This window comes from Saccostrea echinata, unplaced genomic scaffold, assembly GCF_033153115.1.
Source record: "Saccostrea echinata isolate AGI-Se365-2 ecotype Australia unplaced genomic scaffold, CSIRO_AGI_Sech_v1 ptg000014l, whole genome shotgun sequence".
NCBI lineage: Eukaryota > Metazoa > Mollusca > Bivalvia > Ostreida > Ostreidae > Saccostrea > Saccostrea echinata.
In genome coordinates this window covers 925729-941676 of record NW_026889763.1, presented here as the reverse complement: position 1 = coordinate 941676, position 15948 = coordinate 925729, and the positions used below count along the sequence as shown (strand labels likewise).

Sequence of the window (15948 nt, the reverse complement as noted above, 5' to 3'; positions counted from 1 at the left end):
CATTATGACGTCAAAAGATAAGGGCCCTTTTCTCATGACGGCAGTCAATTTGTAATATACAATATTGTGGTAGAGGGTCTCTATCGCTAAACTCTGTCAGCAAGATCTTTAGCCTCGAATTTCCACCTTCGGTTTAACTAAATCATTCATAGAGAAAAACTGTAACAATGCACCATTTTTCAAATAGGATGACCCTCTCAGCTATGTTAAGGAAGGCCTGAGTTCACATCTGTGATGCACCGTATGTGATGTTTCATCGTGACGTCATTGAAAATTTAACAAGCGACAAAAATCTATTTAATTAACCACATGATAATGCGTAAATACATCTTGCATTCATTTATTTTATCAATTATTTATAAAAGCATGTAAAATCACAACATTTGATAACTATATTGCCGAGTTATTAGAAGCAAATCTTGTTTCATAAATGACGTCACTATGCTTGACTTGACGCAGTACAAGTGATCCAGAGGAGTGGATCCATTGGTTTAATAATGACAGAAATGCCTAAATAAATATAAAACCATTGCCAATGTTTAAATATAGTCAATTAAATTAAAAGGAAATAATTGATTTAAAACAATGATGTAGATTGTTAATTTATCTAGGTGCTATGAAGCTGTACAATGACAGAGAATGTAAAGAATATCGCAAACACGACAAGTGTATACCTGATTAACTTCAAAAGTGCAAGGGCATAGACTAGACTGTTTGAGCTGAAATATGGAATATCAATTGCTTATATCATGTATATTTTGAAAAGTGCTGGGAGCTGATTCTAGTTGGCATAACATTATTTTTATTCCTGACAGAATTTAAGCGAAGTGGAAATTCTGAGCTATTATACGCATTTTCGGCAAAATTACAAGCATTTCCGAAACAGCTCAAACTAGCTCCCAGCACTTTTCGGGAAACCGATGTTAATCTTTTTTTATATGTATCAATTTTTTTCTCTAAAAACATGCATGTGCCCTTGCACTAGCCTAATTTTCTACATTCAGCTGAACAATTCTATTTTTATACAAGTCACGTGACACACAGCTGATACATGCGATGTAACTGGTACTGAGTAAGCCACAAACCTATCCATTATGGATATTTATATTACCTTTCCTACATGTTTACAGTTACTTTGTTACAAAGATTTTTAAAAATAATACGTATTAAGTATGTACTAAGATCGCATTTTCCATTTCCTTCCTTAACGTAGCTGAGCTTATACATTTATCCCTACCCTATTCAAAGACGTTACCCTCTCTTTCCACGTTAAATTAGGAGACAATCTGCGTGTATATAACAGCTAACGCTTCAACATATGTGTAACATTCTGTGTATTTATTGTAACAAGAATTGAAAAATTGCAGAGGCCTAGAAGAAAATTCCCCCCAGTCAATGGCAAGTCATCCTCCTATTCGCTGCAGACAGTTGCAGCAAACATTTCAATATTTTTACTGCAATTAGTTATTTTTAGGGGCGGCTTTATATTTTCTTCTCAGAATTATTTGTCCGACAATACATGTACCAGTCTGTATGTACAACCCTCAATTTAAATCGCTTTCTATCCCAGTGCGATTTTTTTAAATGAATGTCTCAGAAATCTGTTAAGGACTTAATAGCACACTCAGATGGCAATTTTTGGTAGTATTAAACAGATATGATATTTCTCGCGCTAACAAATGAATATTAAAATTTCTTAAATTTTATTAACATCTAAAAATAACAATAAAGAAATACAATCTGTATTTACTACTAGTATTTTAGTAATAATACAGCATAACATGTTTGGCACTATTATGACAATTGTGGCCCTTCAAGAATATTTCTTGGTCTTTTTTAAATAGCACTATGTATTCATCAGGAAGCCACGAGACGTTCATTCGGCTCTTACGTTCATCTTTCTATGACGTCTGGCCTCCGTTCCCAATAAGTCACAAGCGTCTTGTCATGAATATTCACTGAAACACGTCTTTCTTGAGTCGTAGAGTTTTCTTTGTCTCCAGTTTATTCAAGCGTTCAGTCATCTACACCAGAAATAAATAAATAAATAAATAAATAAACCGTATATAAAACAGTCATTATTCAATCTTAAAAGAACTGAAGTTAAAATTGTTCGGTTTTGTACTGGAAAAGGAATTCCGTCTGAATAATATTGTGATTAAAATCGTGATATATTTATAATTATATCAATTAATTTTAATAATCATAGTTTCATTATTATTTAATATTCTAAAAAAAAAAAAATTAAATTTCAAAACGCAGATGCATGTAGCAAGGTGAGCTAAATTGATGCTTATACTAAATTAAAAAAACCTCAGAATTATTAGTGTTACTATAAGAATTATTTTTAATAGCCATGCACTAAATTCAAAATTAGGTTAACTTAATAAATATAAGCATTTTCAAAGACTGTTTAAGTATCGCTTGTTTACCTTAGCGACGATCTTGAGTGCAATGCTGTGACCTTGAATTCTTTTGGCTGTGTCAAGGACGGTGTAAATGGAAGTTGTAGTTGTACAAGTTTCCAGAAAATCTATACATAATTCTACTAAATCTGGCAAGTCAAAGCGATGGGCGGCACAGGTCAACTCTAACAAGAAACAAAATACAACTATAATTTTGAAACAGAGAGAGAGAGAGAGAGAGTTTGAAGAAGACATAATTTCCCTTTAGAAATGTCAATTATTGATTTGTAAATGGTATTTGAAAACATTTAATTCATACAACACAAAATATCGTTTTACATTTAGAACTTTGCAAATAAATTAAACTCATTTGTCTTGTAATACCTGTTACTTCCTGTGGCTTGATGTCGACACTTCCGGTGTGAATGTACGCTACCAGCCTCTTAAAGATGCCCACACTGACGTCAGGGATGTTGACCACTGGTTTTTGGTTTTCTACGGGTTTAATTTTCTTTGACTTTTTCTTCTTTGAAGCTACACCAGCTGCTTCTTTTGTAGCCTTGAAAATCAGCTGATAGAATATCCTAAAATAGATAAAATTATGTTTTACAATAGTATTTACGGGATATTGGAAATTTGTTCTTAAAAGTGGAACTTCGTAGACCATAGGGAATTTTACAAAATTATCTGAGCAAGAAGCAACTTAAGCCGCCTCCCTTTTGAGATCGTCTTGTCCCTTTATGAAAAAAGCATTTTTTTAAAATTTAATTTTTAACACATTTAAATCGATCTTAGTTCTTAGCCCCCCTCCCATCCCCGAATTGGCAAAAAAGTTTCTTGTGTTTGTTTTCCCCTCATACTTTTGGAAAACTAATTTTAAAAAATTGCTAACAGTTAAACGATGAAGCATATACTAGTAATACATAAAAAAAAAATATGTACCTGCTCCGCGTGGACATTATCGATTTCAAGCCATGGATAGGTGTAAGGCTTGGGCCCACTAAGAAAATGACGTCACAGAGGTCAGGCATGGTAATCACGTGGTTCATAGCCTCTCTCACTGTCTCAGTGTTAACGAATTTCATGGAATCCTCATCCTCAGAATCGGATGATTCGTCTTCAGACCACGCCTCTTTGGTAAACCCCGCCCCTTTTCGTCCGCATGATTCATCCTCACTTTCTGATTCGCTGATGCAGGAGTCTGTGTCACTGATTTCACTATCCGAGTCATCATCATCGCTTATTCCTCGCCAAGCCCAACGAAGAGAGTCGTCCGGACTTTTCGTTGTGTTAATTTGGATATCTATTTCTGAATTCGAATCATATCCCGACGAAAAACCTATCAAAACAGACATATTACTCAATTTATTATGTCCTTCGAAATTATAAAATAAATTGTTTTTATTATAAATATATTTTGTAGAGAAATACAATTCATAAATTCAATTTGTTTAAATTTATTAAAATCTCATTACCAGGCGATTTGAAATAAAAAATTTTTCAGTTTTAAAAAGTTATACTACCAGTAAACAAGTTCTAAAGATAACTACTGGCACAGACAAATAAAAATGATGTAGAAATTTTGAAATAGAAAATTCGTACCTTCGTTATGTGCGCCACTTTTGTCGTAAGATCTAAGGAGACAAGTGGTGGATCCAAACTCATTCAGCTCCATAATGGTTATTTAATGAGAGATTATAAGTTACTTTAACTTTGCAGTGCTAGTAATTAATAATTTTTTCTATGACCTACTTTATATATATACCTATTCTTGACATATTTTTAATCAGTCAATATTGACAGAATGAACACCGTCCATGTCATCGTTATCGTTCGAATACTGGTCACCAGTGGTCAGTGTCTGAACTGACGTGTGAAATCAATCGGGTAAATAAGAAAAGAGGTCATTATTTCTCGGACAATGAAAAGGTGTAATTATCAATTGATGAAAACTAATTATTTGACACCTATTTCAGTTAAGGTAGTGTCAAAATGGCAAGTATATTTTATGCTGTGCTTAAGTTTTCAAAAACGTTCTTGACATTAGGAGATTAAATTTTCAGTCAGAATAAGTTGATGTGACGTTGGAAACCTTTAACTTCCTATCAGATGTATATATTTCTGTTTTTTGAAAGAAGAATTTATTTGGGTATAGATATGCTGATCGCTTTTAGAAATAATTTTTCTGGCTACAAATTTCACGAGTATCAGGACCTTATAGTTATATTTGACTCCTTATTTAAAGTGACAGTACGGCGCGTCTCATCAAAAAACTGACTAGATAAAATTTTCCGACAAGATTTGGAATTTTTTTACTACTGATAAATGTATAAACTTTCAGAAAATTACAACTTTTACAATTAAATAATTTGGATTATTTCATTAAAATTAATAGTTATTCATGGGACGTAAATATCACACCTCCCAACCTTATCAATATTCAGGGTCATGAACCCAAGGGAGCATCCATTGCAACAGATAATTATTTCCACAAAGAGAGACAACTCAAGAATTTTTTAATGGTATAGTCAATTTCTTTTATCAATTTAGATCCATCAAGTCTGAAATTTGTAAAGTGTTATTAATTGTAAAAAAAAAAAAAAAGAAAAAAAGAAAAAAGGAAAGAAATTATTATGGTTTCATATCCTTTATTTAATTAATCAGGATCACATCCAATCGATGTTTATGTTGAGTTAGTATAAACATAACAACAACACAGTCTATCTAATTTCACTATACATGAATGTGTAACTTAATTTCCATTTAATAAATATCCTTATTTTCAAGTATACAGTATTTGATTTCACATGTATCTGGTAGATGTAAATATTTCTGGAAGGTATCTACCTACAAAATTACATTCAATTAATATTTGGTTAAAGTTAAATTATTTAACAAAAAATGTACATACAGGTATGTACAAAATTTATAACTCAGGACTCGTATATAAAAAAAAAATGGCAATGTGAACAAACATCATGTATTCATTTTTATTTACAAGAAATGAACTCCTACAGGTTGACAGACAATGGAATGTTGTACAACAAATGAAGTTGTTAATTACAGAGCATATGTTATAATAAAAATTAAATTGTTTAACTATGAAGAATAAATTTTTAAATAATATCTAGATATCCTTCACAAGCTCCCTAAATTTTAAACAACTTATAATAAACAAAACTAAATACATGTACATGTACCTACTGAATTCTAGTTTTTTGTTTTCCTTCCTATTTAAACAGATTCAAGTTCCATTTTTTTTAAATAATATTAAAACCTAAATAAAAGCCACTGAAAGACTAACATTGTGTTTCTTTCTTTTACTGATAATCTGTTTTAAAATACATGTGTAATTAAAATACGTAATACATGTATATTAGACATGCAGTACCAGAGAGAGATAGTTATAGCCCCCTACTTTTTTCTAAACATATTCTACTACTGTTTTATAATTGAATAAAACATGAAGACAGAAGTTTTATGTTACATAATATTTTGTAAACTATGGACTCTCTGAATAGGCAAATTCTTCTTTTCTTAGGAAGGGATCCTCAAATGATGTTTGGACACTTCTTAAGAATAGAAAAGATTCATCCCAATCCTCATGAATTCAGCAATCATTTGTTACATTGCCTGGAAAATATAAATGCAATAATATATAAGATTGCTTTATTTATAATGCATCATCCATTAATTTGAATCAATATAATACAGTCAAGCCTTATTATCTTGAACTCAATGGGACCGATGAAAAACTTTGAGATATTCAAGGGGTTGAGAGCTTGAGGGTAACATACAAAGAAGACAAATGTGGTTCAAGGGACTTCAAAATGACTTTGACATCTCCATAGTGATCAAGATATCACTCAGTGTTCGAGATACCAAAGTTGAACCCTAAACTGAGTATAAAAAAAAAATCATATTATCATATTAGTAACAGCATGCCCCTTTGTTAGATCAAGCACGCTTAAGTTTCATATGTTGAACACCATATTTCTCATTGACTGGATGTTAAATTTCATTGAAATGAATACTACTTTGCATATGAAATAGAGAATTCAGCAACACACTGATAATACTGAGCAGTCGCATTGAATGATTGTTTACAATGACAGCATTTGTAATAAGCAACAACACATGGTCAGTCAAAACCATTGTCGGCTTCTCTGTTCATGTGCAAAATAGTATTTCTTATTATTGAAATTAAATGTCAAATCAATGAAAAATATGGTGATCAACATGGGAAACTGCATGCTTTATCAAACAAAGTTACATGCTGTTATTGGAATAGTAGTATATGCCATATATAGATGCAAAATCAATTTATTATTATCCAGTTAAAGTATTTCATTGAGGGAGTTAGCAAGATTCCAGTTCCCCAAGGCCAGGACTACTTCCCACGGCGAAGCTGAGGGAAATAGTCCTAGTCGAGGGGAACTGGAATTTTGCTAACTCCCTCAATGATATACTTTTAACTGTTTTATTATACCGATACAAACGTAAAATTTAGAGGATTCAGATAGCGTGATTTCAAAGCAGGGATTAGCTCACTGAACTAACACATGGGATTAGTCCATTCACATATACCAATGTTAAAGTAAAACCTAGAGGATTATGGATAACCGGGAATTAGCTTTCGAAGCAGGGATTAGCTCACTTGACTAACACTTGGGGATTAGTCCATAGTCCATTCTTAACAATTTCTATGGAAATAGTCACATCTAACGATCTAATGTTATACAGGGAAAAAATCAGTAGAGGTATAATAATGTTCATAAATAATATGCATGAGAAAAAGATTTGTACAAAATAAACCAATTAAATATAAATAAATCATATGCATTTCCAAGTGTTAGCAAATCATTTATCTAGGTAATAATGATGAATGTCAACATACCCCAGGTAGTCGAAATTGTTTGATTTTAAGATACTGAAGTTTAGCTGTACTTAATTAGACTGCACTATATTCAAATGTTTCTCAACAACACACATTTTTCACGTGTTGTAATGATAGGAGTTAAGCCCCTTTTCTATGCCCCAAAATATTGTTTTCCTTTCTCTGATATTTGTAGATATTTTAACCACATACAGTTTGTGAGCTCTGTTGATTATTCATAACCAGCTATTTTAAGTTGCAACTAGTTTGATGTTTAAAGATTAATTGAAAGACAGAAAGATAAAAAACAAACTTAAGTCTCCTTAAAATTGGAAATAAAATTATGACAACTTATTTTAGCCCCCTCTTAGCCTAAGATCCATGAAATGAACAAAAAGGATTTTCCAATATTTACATAAGATCCCCCCCCCTCCTTAACTATTTCCAGATAAATATTTTACCCCTAATTATGGCCCATCCTTAACCCTGGATTATGGGATTCTTTACTAAGATGAATTTATTCATGCATAATAATATGATTTATGGTGGGCCTGACTTTTAAAAGGCTTTTACCCTAAATATTTCAGAATAAACTTTGATTCCCCACTGTGGCCCTACACTACCCACAGGGAATATGGTTCGAAAAAATCTGAATCTGCTCTGCACTATCTCTGAGGATGCTAGCAAGATAATATGAGTATAATGACTTATCATGACCTGTCTGTTCTTGACAAGAATTAAGACTTTAACAAGAGGCCCATGTGTTCACCTGAGCACATCGGCTAGGAAAAAGCACAAATCAGTTCAGTATTGAAAAGTTTACAAGGGGGGGGGGGGGGGGGATTTTATACTACTAAACTACTTGAGGTTGCCTCAATATCCATATAGCATATAACTTTGCTGTTCTTGAGAAGAAGATTTTAAAAGATTTTTCTATATATTTTTATGTAAAATTTGATTGGCCATTATGACCCCACCTTATTCCGAGGGGTCATGATTTGAACAAACTTGAATCTACACTACCTTGACTAACACTTGGGGATGCATGCTTCCATATACATATCACCAATCATGGCTTTACTGTTCATGAGAAGATGATTTTTAAGAATTTTTCCTATATATTTCTATGTAAAACTTTGACTGGCTTTATTATGGCCCCATCCTACCCCCTGGGGTTATGATTTGAACAAATCTGAATCTACACTACCTGAGGATGCTTCCATATGAAAATCATCAATCATGGCTATGCTGTTCTTGAGAAGAAGATTTTTTAGAATTTTTCCTATATATTTCTATGTAAAACTTTGATCGGTTATTATGGCCCCACCCTACCCCTGGGGATTTGAACAAACCTGAATCTACATTTTGTCAAGCAGCTTTCACTTAAATTTAATTTTTTTTTTTTTTCTAGCCCTCCGGTTCTTGAGAAGAAGATTTTTAAATACAGCCAATTTTCACTATTTCTTAGTTATCTCCCCTTGAAAGAGGGTGTGGCCCTTCATTTGAACAAACTTGAATCCCCTTTACCCAAGGATAATCTGTGCCAAGTTTGTTTGAAATTGGCCCAGTGGTTCTTGAGAAGAAGATGAAAATGTGAAAAGTTTACAATGACAACAACGACAGACAACAGACAAATTTTCATCAGAAAAGCTACCTTGAGCCACAGGGACTTGAGACAATCTTAGCAAAATCGGGTATATAGCTATAGTATAATAGGGGAGCCCTTTTATACTATATACCCGATTTTGCTAAGATTGTCTCAAGTCCCTATGCCTTGAGCCTTCGACTCAGTTGAGCTAAAAAAAATTTTCATTTTGTTTTTTTCTGACTGGCAAAATTACAATTGTTCTTTCTATTTAATAGCTATAATCTATTTACATCAATAACATATCATCACCACTTATAAACATACCTTCTCTTTGGACCTAACCTCCTTTGTTATTCTCATGGTTGATGCTTGCATCAGATAAATTGTTCTGTTACAGCTGAAATACAAATATGAATATTACATTAATACAATCCTCTTAACTTAATTTGTACAAATAAAATATATATGCATGTATTTGCAGTTAGATCACCAAGAGAACTGCATGAATGAACAATACTGACAAATTGCATTGCACTACTTGCAAATCAAACAAATACATGTATGTAAATCATTTTAAGTGTGCAGAATATGCTGAATCATGTATTGGTATAATTTGCAGTTCAAAAAAATTGTTTGCATAAACATACAGCCAAGTGTGTTTTACAGTTTATTTCTATTTTTTAAAAATCTCATTTAATGGTAAATTTCTCTGCATATAAACTCACTGCAATGCAGCATGATGTGATTAACCTTTGTGCATTTTTTGACCCATTCTGTATTACCGAGGTATCTGCTGAAAGAGAAAAAAAAAATAGAATGTGAATAAATCATTTGAACAAAGTTAAAAAAGTAACAGATGCATGATTTTCAATTATCAAAAGCCCTCCCTCTCTCTATCTCTCTGTCTGACAAATTATCCACAGGATTTTTTTTACATAGATACACATGTATAACAGATATTGGTGCAACTGAGCAAAATTAAAATATCCTTTCTTTGTTTCTTCCAATCAGGCATAATAACTAAATACATGTAATAATGTCACATATAATATGTTATAAAATTATCCTTACAATGCTCACAATAGGCAAATCTTGAACTTTCATGTCATCACTGTCTTCAGAATATCCTGCAAGAAACGTACATTCCAAATAATAATTTGATTAGATTTATTTATTTTTATACATGTATTTGGTATTTTTTAGAATGAAATTCTCATTTATGATTTATGTGCATTACAGCACCATGCACATGGAAGTTCATTTTCAAATTCAACCAACATGTCATTCTTAAAAAATCAAAAAAGATAAATCTGTAAAGCCCATTTATTTTTTTTTAATGAAATAAAATTATTTTCTTGTGTGTGTAATTTGTGTGGGATCATCACTGGTGCGGATGGACATATCATTAAAAAAAAACATACAAAAAAAAGCACAGATTGTTGCAAAAGCCAACTTACTGAATTATAATAAGTTACAAATTTACAATGAAGGGCTCGAAATAATTAATGGCCTACTGGGCTGGGGCCAATTAATGTATTTTTAATTTAGGCTAGTACATTGTGAGGGCATGTGTCCATTGGGTCATTGTTTATTATGTATACATGTAACAAAATTCATTTATGGTTGGGATAGTAACTAAACTTGCCAGGCAAAGTTCTGTCTTTTCTTGTTTTGTTAAATTAAACTACTAAGTATCACAATATAAACAAAAAATGTATCACTATTATTTTCTTTATGGTTTTGGGCCAGTCTTTTTAAAATCTACTGGCCCTGTGGGACAGTTGAAGTACTCAGAGCTGACCAGGAAAAAATTTAAGGTGATAGCCCTAGAGTGACCAGTGAAAGAAAATAATTATTTTTAGCCCTGAAATGATGTCACATTTTTTATGCTACATAAATAACATAATATAGATTTTCTAAATTTAATATTTTTTTTATTTCTTCATGACTTTATATTATTAATTGTGTTTTTTTTTTCATACCGTTTTATGGAGAAGGCTGTTCAACATGTACTTAAAACTGAAATAGACAAAGCAAAAAATTAGTTACTTTTAATATTAACATATAACAATCAATTTACCACATGTAAATTAATTATATATTCTCTCAAACAAAAATGCAAAACATCACTGTAAATTGTGTTTACATTGACAGAGGTCTTAAATAAATTATTTCAATATTACAGATTGATGCCTGCAATGTTACTGTATATTATTTATACTATTTCATTTGTTAGTTTGGGATGGACAATTTTTTATAAGAAAAAAAAATCCACTAACTTAAAGTACATTGTATTCATAGTTGAAAGTAGTAAACATGCAAGAAATGTTCCAGGATATCATAAACTGCATATGTAAAGTTTGGGTATATTAAATTAATATTCATGTCTGTAAAGTCTGATATGTGTGAGAACTGCATGGCTGCGTCTGTTCTCCCTAGCTAGCTTAATTAATCTCACCTTTTGCTTGACCCACTGTATTATATGTATATATGTTTTATATGTTTATGTACCTCATGTAACCATTTACATGGTTTTTGAGTGAATAAATTGAATTGAATTGAATTGCATCATCTGATCATAAATTCTGTGATAAATAAGAGAAGTAGCAAACATTTTCTTATCATTAGGTTCTATTGAAAACAGCATAATTGGTATAAATAACTGACAATATTAAAAGTGCAAAATGTAAACAAATGTAAACACCTTTACATATGTAGAGGAAATTCGGCAGAGCTTGTGTGCATGTACTATGATATGGATAGAATTAAATTTTAGTCTCTTGGTGTTAAAAAAGACACAAGGTTCTCACAGATCACTGGGCAATCTCTGAATACACATAGCTTGTGTAGGAACGGACTATAGCACACCTACATTTTCTCTTCATTTCAAAACATGCTTTTACAGCATTTTACAAACTTGCCCTTAAATATTTAGCCATTTTGTGCTACAGGTAATCGAAAAAATAAATCGACTTCTACTTACGAGTGCTTTTGTTTCCTAAACCAGTGTATGTGTGTTCATCTTTACCGACACAACTACTCCCTTGCACGTGGAAAAATGTTTACAAAATCGAGAGGTGCAGTTTTGACACTTTCATGTACAATAGCACGTGACAGAACGAGAAACTTCATACATACTTTCACTTTTCATGTAAAGAAACGTTTGTTTTTCAACTTTATGCAATTTAAAAACCTTGCAAATCGAGAAAATATAAAGTTTTACCTCTTTTTTCAAGTTGAATATTTCTCTCGATTTTCACCTCTCGCGTGTTGGTCTCATCTAATTCTCGAGAGTTCTCGCAATGAAAGCTGTTCGGACGTTTACGGATTTTGTTAATATTTTATGACGTTTATTTTCGAAAAGTTCCGATTTATGCAAATAAGGTTAGGAGGTGTGTAATATTCATTATAAATGTAAACGCTACAGTGTAGGCACGTGCGTTTTAGAATTCACGTGGTACAAATAAACAGATCTAAGATTGCTCCAGTTCGTACGATCCTTGATTTTCCGGCAGATTCTAATTACGTTAATTTTGTTTGAGTAGAGAATATTTCTGTTTCTCAAACTGCTTACATCAACTTTATACCTTATTTCTTAATGACATATTGGGTAAATTTGGATGAAAAAGCACATATTTTGCAGCCGTACTGTCGCTTTAAGAGAACGTTAAAGAATGAAGTAAACAATGCCATTTTAATTATTTTAAAATCACTTTGGAGTGTGGAATGCTATTTTAATTGACTAAAAATTACTTTGCAGTCAGTCTACCGGTCAGTTACACACAATTGAGCCCCTAGACTAAAATTTAAAAAAATATCAATTTGCAATTTTTTTTTTTTAAAAAGGATATATGAAAATAAAATCAAATTAAATTAATTTGCCAACACTTATTTTGTTTGTTTTGAACATATTTTATGGTATAATTAACACAAAATGATTGGCTACAAGTTCTAACAACTTAGGAAAACCTTTCCCTGTAATATATGCAATACTTATGATTATAATGATTGTCAAATTAAGGGCCTAATAAACAACATCATCATATTATAATAATATTACATATAAGTAAATAAACTTCTCACATTATAAAGGTTCAAAGTTATAAGTCTGTGATAAACATGAAAAAAAAAATGAAGATCAAAATCTACCCGAATCTCGAATAAACTTTTGAACACAGTGAAATATCTTATTATTTACATCAGCAGACAAGGAATCATTTCCGAATAATAAAAGATGGGTATAAACTATTGTCAAATGGTTATTTTGTAGAAAATTGCTTAAAAGGCCATTTCTTGGCCGTTCATATTTCTTACATGCAAAAAAGAAATGATGTACATCTTCAATTTGTCCGAATGAACAATTAGGTGAATATATTATATTCCTCCGATATTAATCATGATTAAGTATACAATTATGTCTTAATTTCGTGTGAATTATAGTCAAATAGCGTTTCCCTTATGAAAAGTACGAAGGCAGTTTAGAGGAATGTGAGCATATCCTTTTTTTTTTAAATATACTAATAGAAATTTCTTCTCTTACCTCTTGTGTAAGGGAATTCCATCGCGTTGGGGACAATTTTTTTTTTTAAAAGTTTCAAGTCTACATTTGGGTATTGTGTAGTCTTCCGTGTTTCGTATATTATATGGTGATTCATATCCACGAGTTTTTGGAAATATTTGTTTTAGATAATCGGGAACAGCATTGTTGTGTACTTTGGACATAGTAGTTAATTTAGCTGCTCTCCTTCTTGTTACAAGGGGTTCCAATCCTGATCCTGAATAGAGAATGTCGCTAGAAACAAAAATTGGAAGACCGGTGATGGTTCTTCCAGCAGCTAGCTGAACTTTCTCTAATTTTTCTATATCATAAAGTGAACAGCCGTCCCAGAAGCATATTCGAGATAGGCCCTGACAAAAGTTGTGTACATTTTCAAAAGAGTGATTCGACACTTATATTCTTTAGAATCAAAAAGCTGTTTCCTGTGTAATATTTAAGTTACAGATAATTGCAATCGGGGAACAATGTAGGCGAACTTTTAGATTTTGGAATTTTCAAGGTTTTGATATTTTGTTTAATTACACAGTGTATTCTTCGATTCTTCAAAACCCGTCTGTTCACATTTTGCTCTGTGAATTTGTTTTTTTTTTAAATGGCAATTATATGGAATCAAAGTAAATGTCCAAATTGTCAAGCCTGTTATCTCTTAGGCGAGGAATAAAAAAAGATAGATAAAAAAAATAAACAAACATGAACTGGACCTAAATCAGGAAGGTCTGATCAGAAAAACATGGCTATCCTATTATCAGTTCACGTGATGAATTTTACAAGTTGAAAAAAGACCAAATAATAGAACAATCCTCTATATTGATTCAGGAACTTCCCTTTAAATAAAATAACCGATGTCCATTATAAAAATCGAAAACTTAATTCAAGTGGTCATTTTGAAGTGTACATTGACAATAAACAGAAATGATTTAAATTCTATACATTGATTATCTTCTTATTCAGCGATGATACATGTCCCAGTTGAAAAGTTTGCGATGAACTTTAAGTAAGGTCAGAATGGTGGTTGAATGAAACTTTTCAAAAAACAGTACACAATATCCCTTGTAAAACATGCTATGAAGCAATTTTTCGAAAGCATGAACATATATTTTGAGATAATTTTCTACGTTTGGCAAGGTAAGTCATGCTTCAATCTTAGATAGTTTGTGGATGTTCATGTACATGTATTTTATGTTTTTCAATGCACTGTTTGTTGTTATGTGCGTTTTTCTTTAAAAGAAAAAAAAATAGACACAATATAATCCAACTACACCTTTTTTAAAATTATTCATTAATTTTATTATTATTTTATTTATTTATATTTCCTACTGGAAAAGAAGTTTATATAAATTTTGATGACATACCCCCCCTCCCCCCCCCCCCAACACACACACATACACACACAAAGGGTTCAGTGGTACTTGCCCTTGTATGAATGATTTTAATTTGTGTTCAGTGTGCTTGCTTATTAGTACAAGTTTGTGTCGTGATTACGTACAAAATGTTCACCTGACTCATTTCGATGAAAAAAAACAAAACAACAATTTTATTAATATATGCTAGACGTAAAGAGGGAACAGCGTGTCGTACGTATGTGCATTCTATTACGGCTACCATACATATCCATTATTTATGTTTTACACTTTTCACTCACTTCCTACATTGTACTTAGGCCATTCCAAGTTCCTTATATGTTTAGCGTCCGAATGCGCCTTGGTTTTTAACACCCAAAATCAGAAAAAACACAAAATCTGGAGTTCTATACTTATCATACTGGTTAAAATCTTTAAATTCTGTCAATTTCTCTAAATATCTGTCTACAATATGTCAGATAAGGTATATTTTAGGCATTTAGTACCCTGGTTTTGGGAAAGAATAGATCTTTCTACAGGAAAAATTAATTAATGAAGTCAAATTCATGGAATGACACCATTTTTTTTAATTATAAAGTCTTGTGTTTTATTTCTTGGCTTGTGTGTGAGTGTGTGTGTGTGTGTGTTTTTTGTTTTTTCTGCGAATATGTACATGTAGATAGGTTTTTGAAAGATGGGTGGATGCTAAACAGAGAAAAAACTTGGAATGGCCTTATGTACATATTTACATGAAAGGCAATCAAATGGCTTCAGTTACAGGGTGGTGAATTCAGTATATTGATTTGTGTGTGTGTGTGTGTGTGAGGGTGTGTGATGATTAGAATTAAAAACAAATAAATGTTGAATACAGTTACCTCCGTTTATTTGTGCAAAGTGTCGGGGACGTTTCGGTTCAGGACCCTATATAGATAGGTTTCGATAGAAGCAATTTTAGCAAGAGTTATATGTATATCCCACTGGCCGCCATATTGGAGGTCACCAAGCCCAAATTTCTCCATTATTCAACCATTTTAAACTTGTCTTACAATACTGCATGGGTATTGATAACAAAGTTTTTCTGATTAATATAGGTTTGTTAAAGCCTCCTTTAATTCATACTTTTAATATTGGAAAGGGTTTTCTGTCATAAATGTTTAAAATTGGTTACTCAGAGCAAAATT

General features: G+C 31.8%; 1 protein-coding gene and 1 long non-coding RNA gene across 3 annotated transcripts; both read right to left on the bottom strand.

Moving 5' to 3' along the window:
* Nucleotides 1–1686: 1686 nt before the first annotated feature.
* On the bottom strand, nt 1687–4080 carry LOC133186960 (serine-enriched protein-like). Its single transcript, XM_061322341.1, has 5 exons — nt 4008–4080; nt 3348–3744; nt 2790–2989; nt 2433–2590; nt 1687–2024 (listed from the first exon to the last, which is right to left on the bottom strand). The coding sequence occupies exons 1-5, from the start codon at nt 4078–4080 to the stop codon at nt 1956–1958; spliced, it is 897 nt and encodes a 298-aa protein (XP_061178325.1). The 3' UTR covers nt 1687–1955.
* Nucleotides 4081–5908: 1828 nt separating this feature from the next.
* Nucleotides 5909–12210, bottom strand: LOC133187091 (uncharacterized). Of its 2 annotated transcripts, none has more exons than XR_009721123.1 (5): nt 11853–12210; nt 9941–9996; nt 9595–9662; nt 9194–9266; nt 5909–6038 (listed from the first exon to the last, which is right to left on the bottom strand). It is a non-coding gene; the product is annotated as an uncharacterized LOC133187091 (long non-coding RNA). The 2 variants fall into 2 exon arrangements; XR_009721122.1 differs by lacking the exon at nt 11853–12210 and adding an exon at nt 10852–10887.
* Between the last annotated feature and the right edge of the window lie 3738 nt (nt 12211–15948).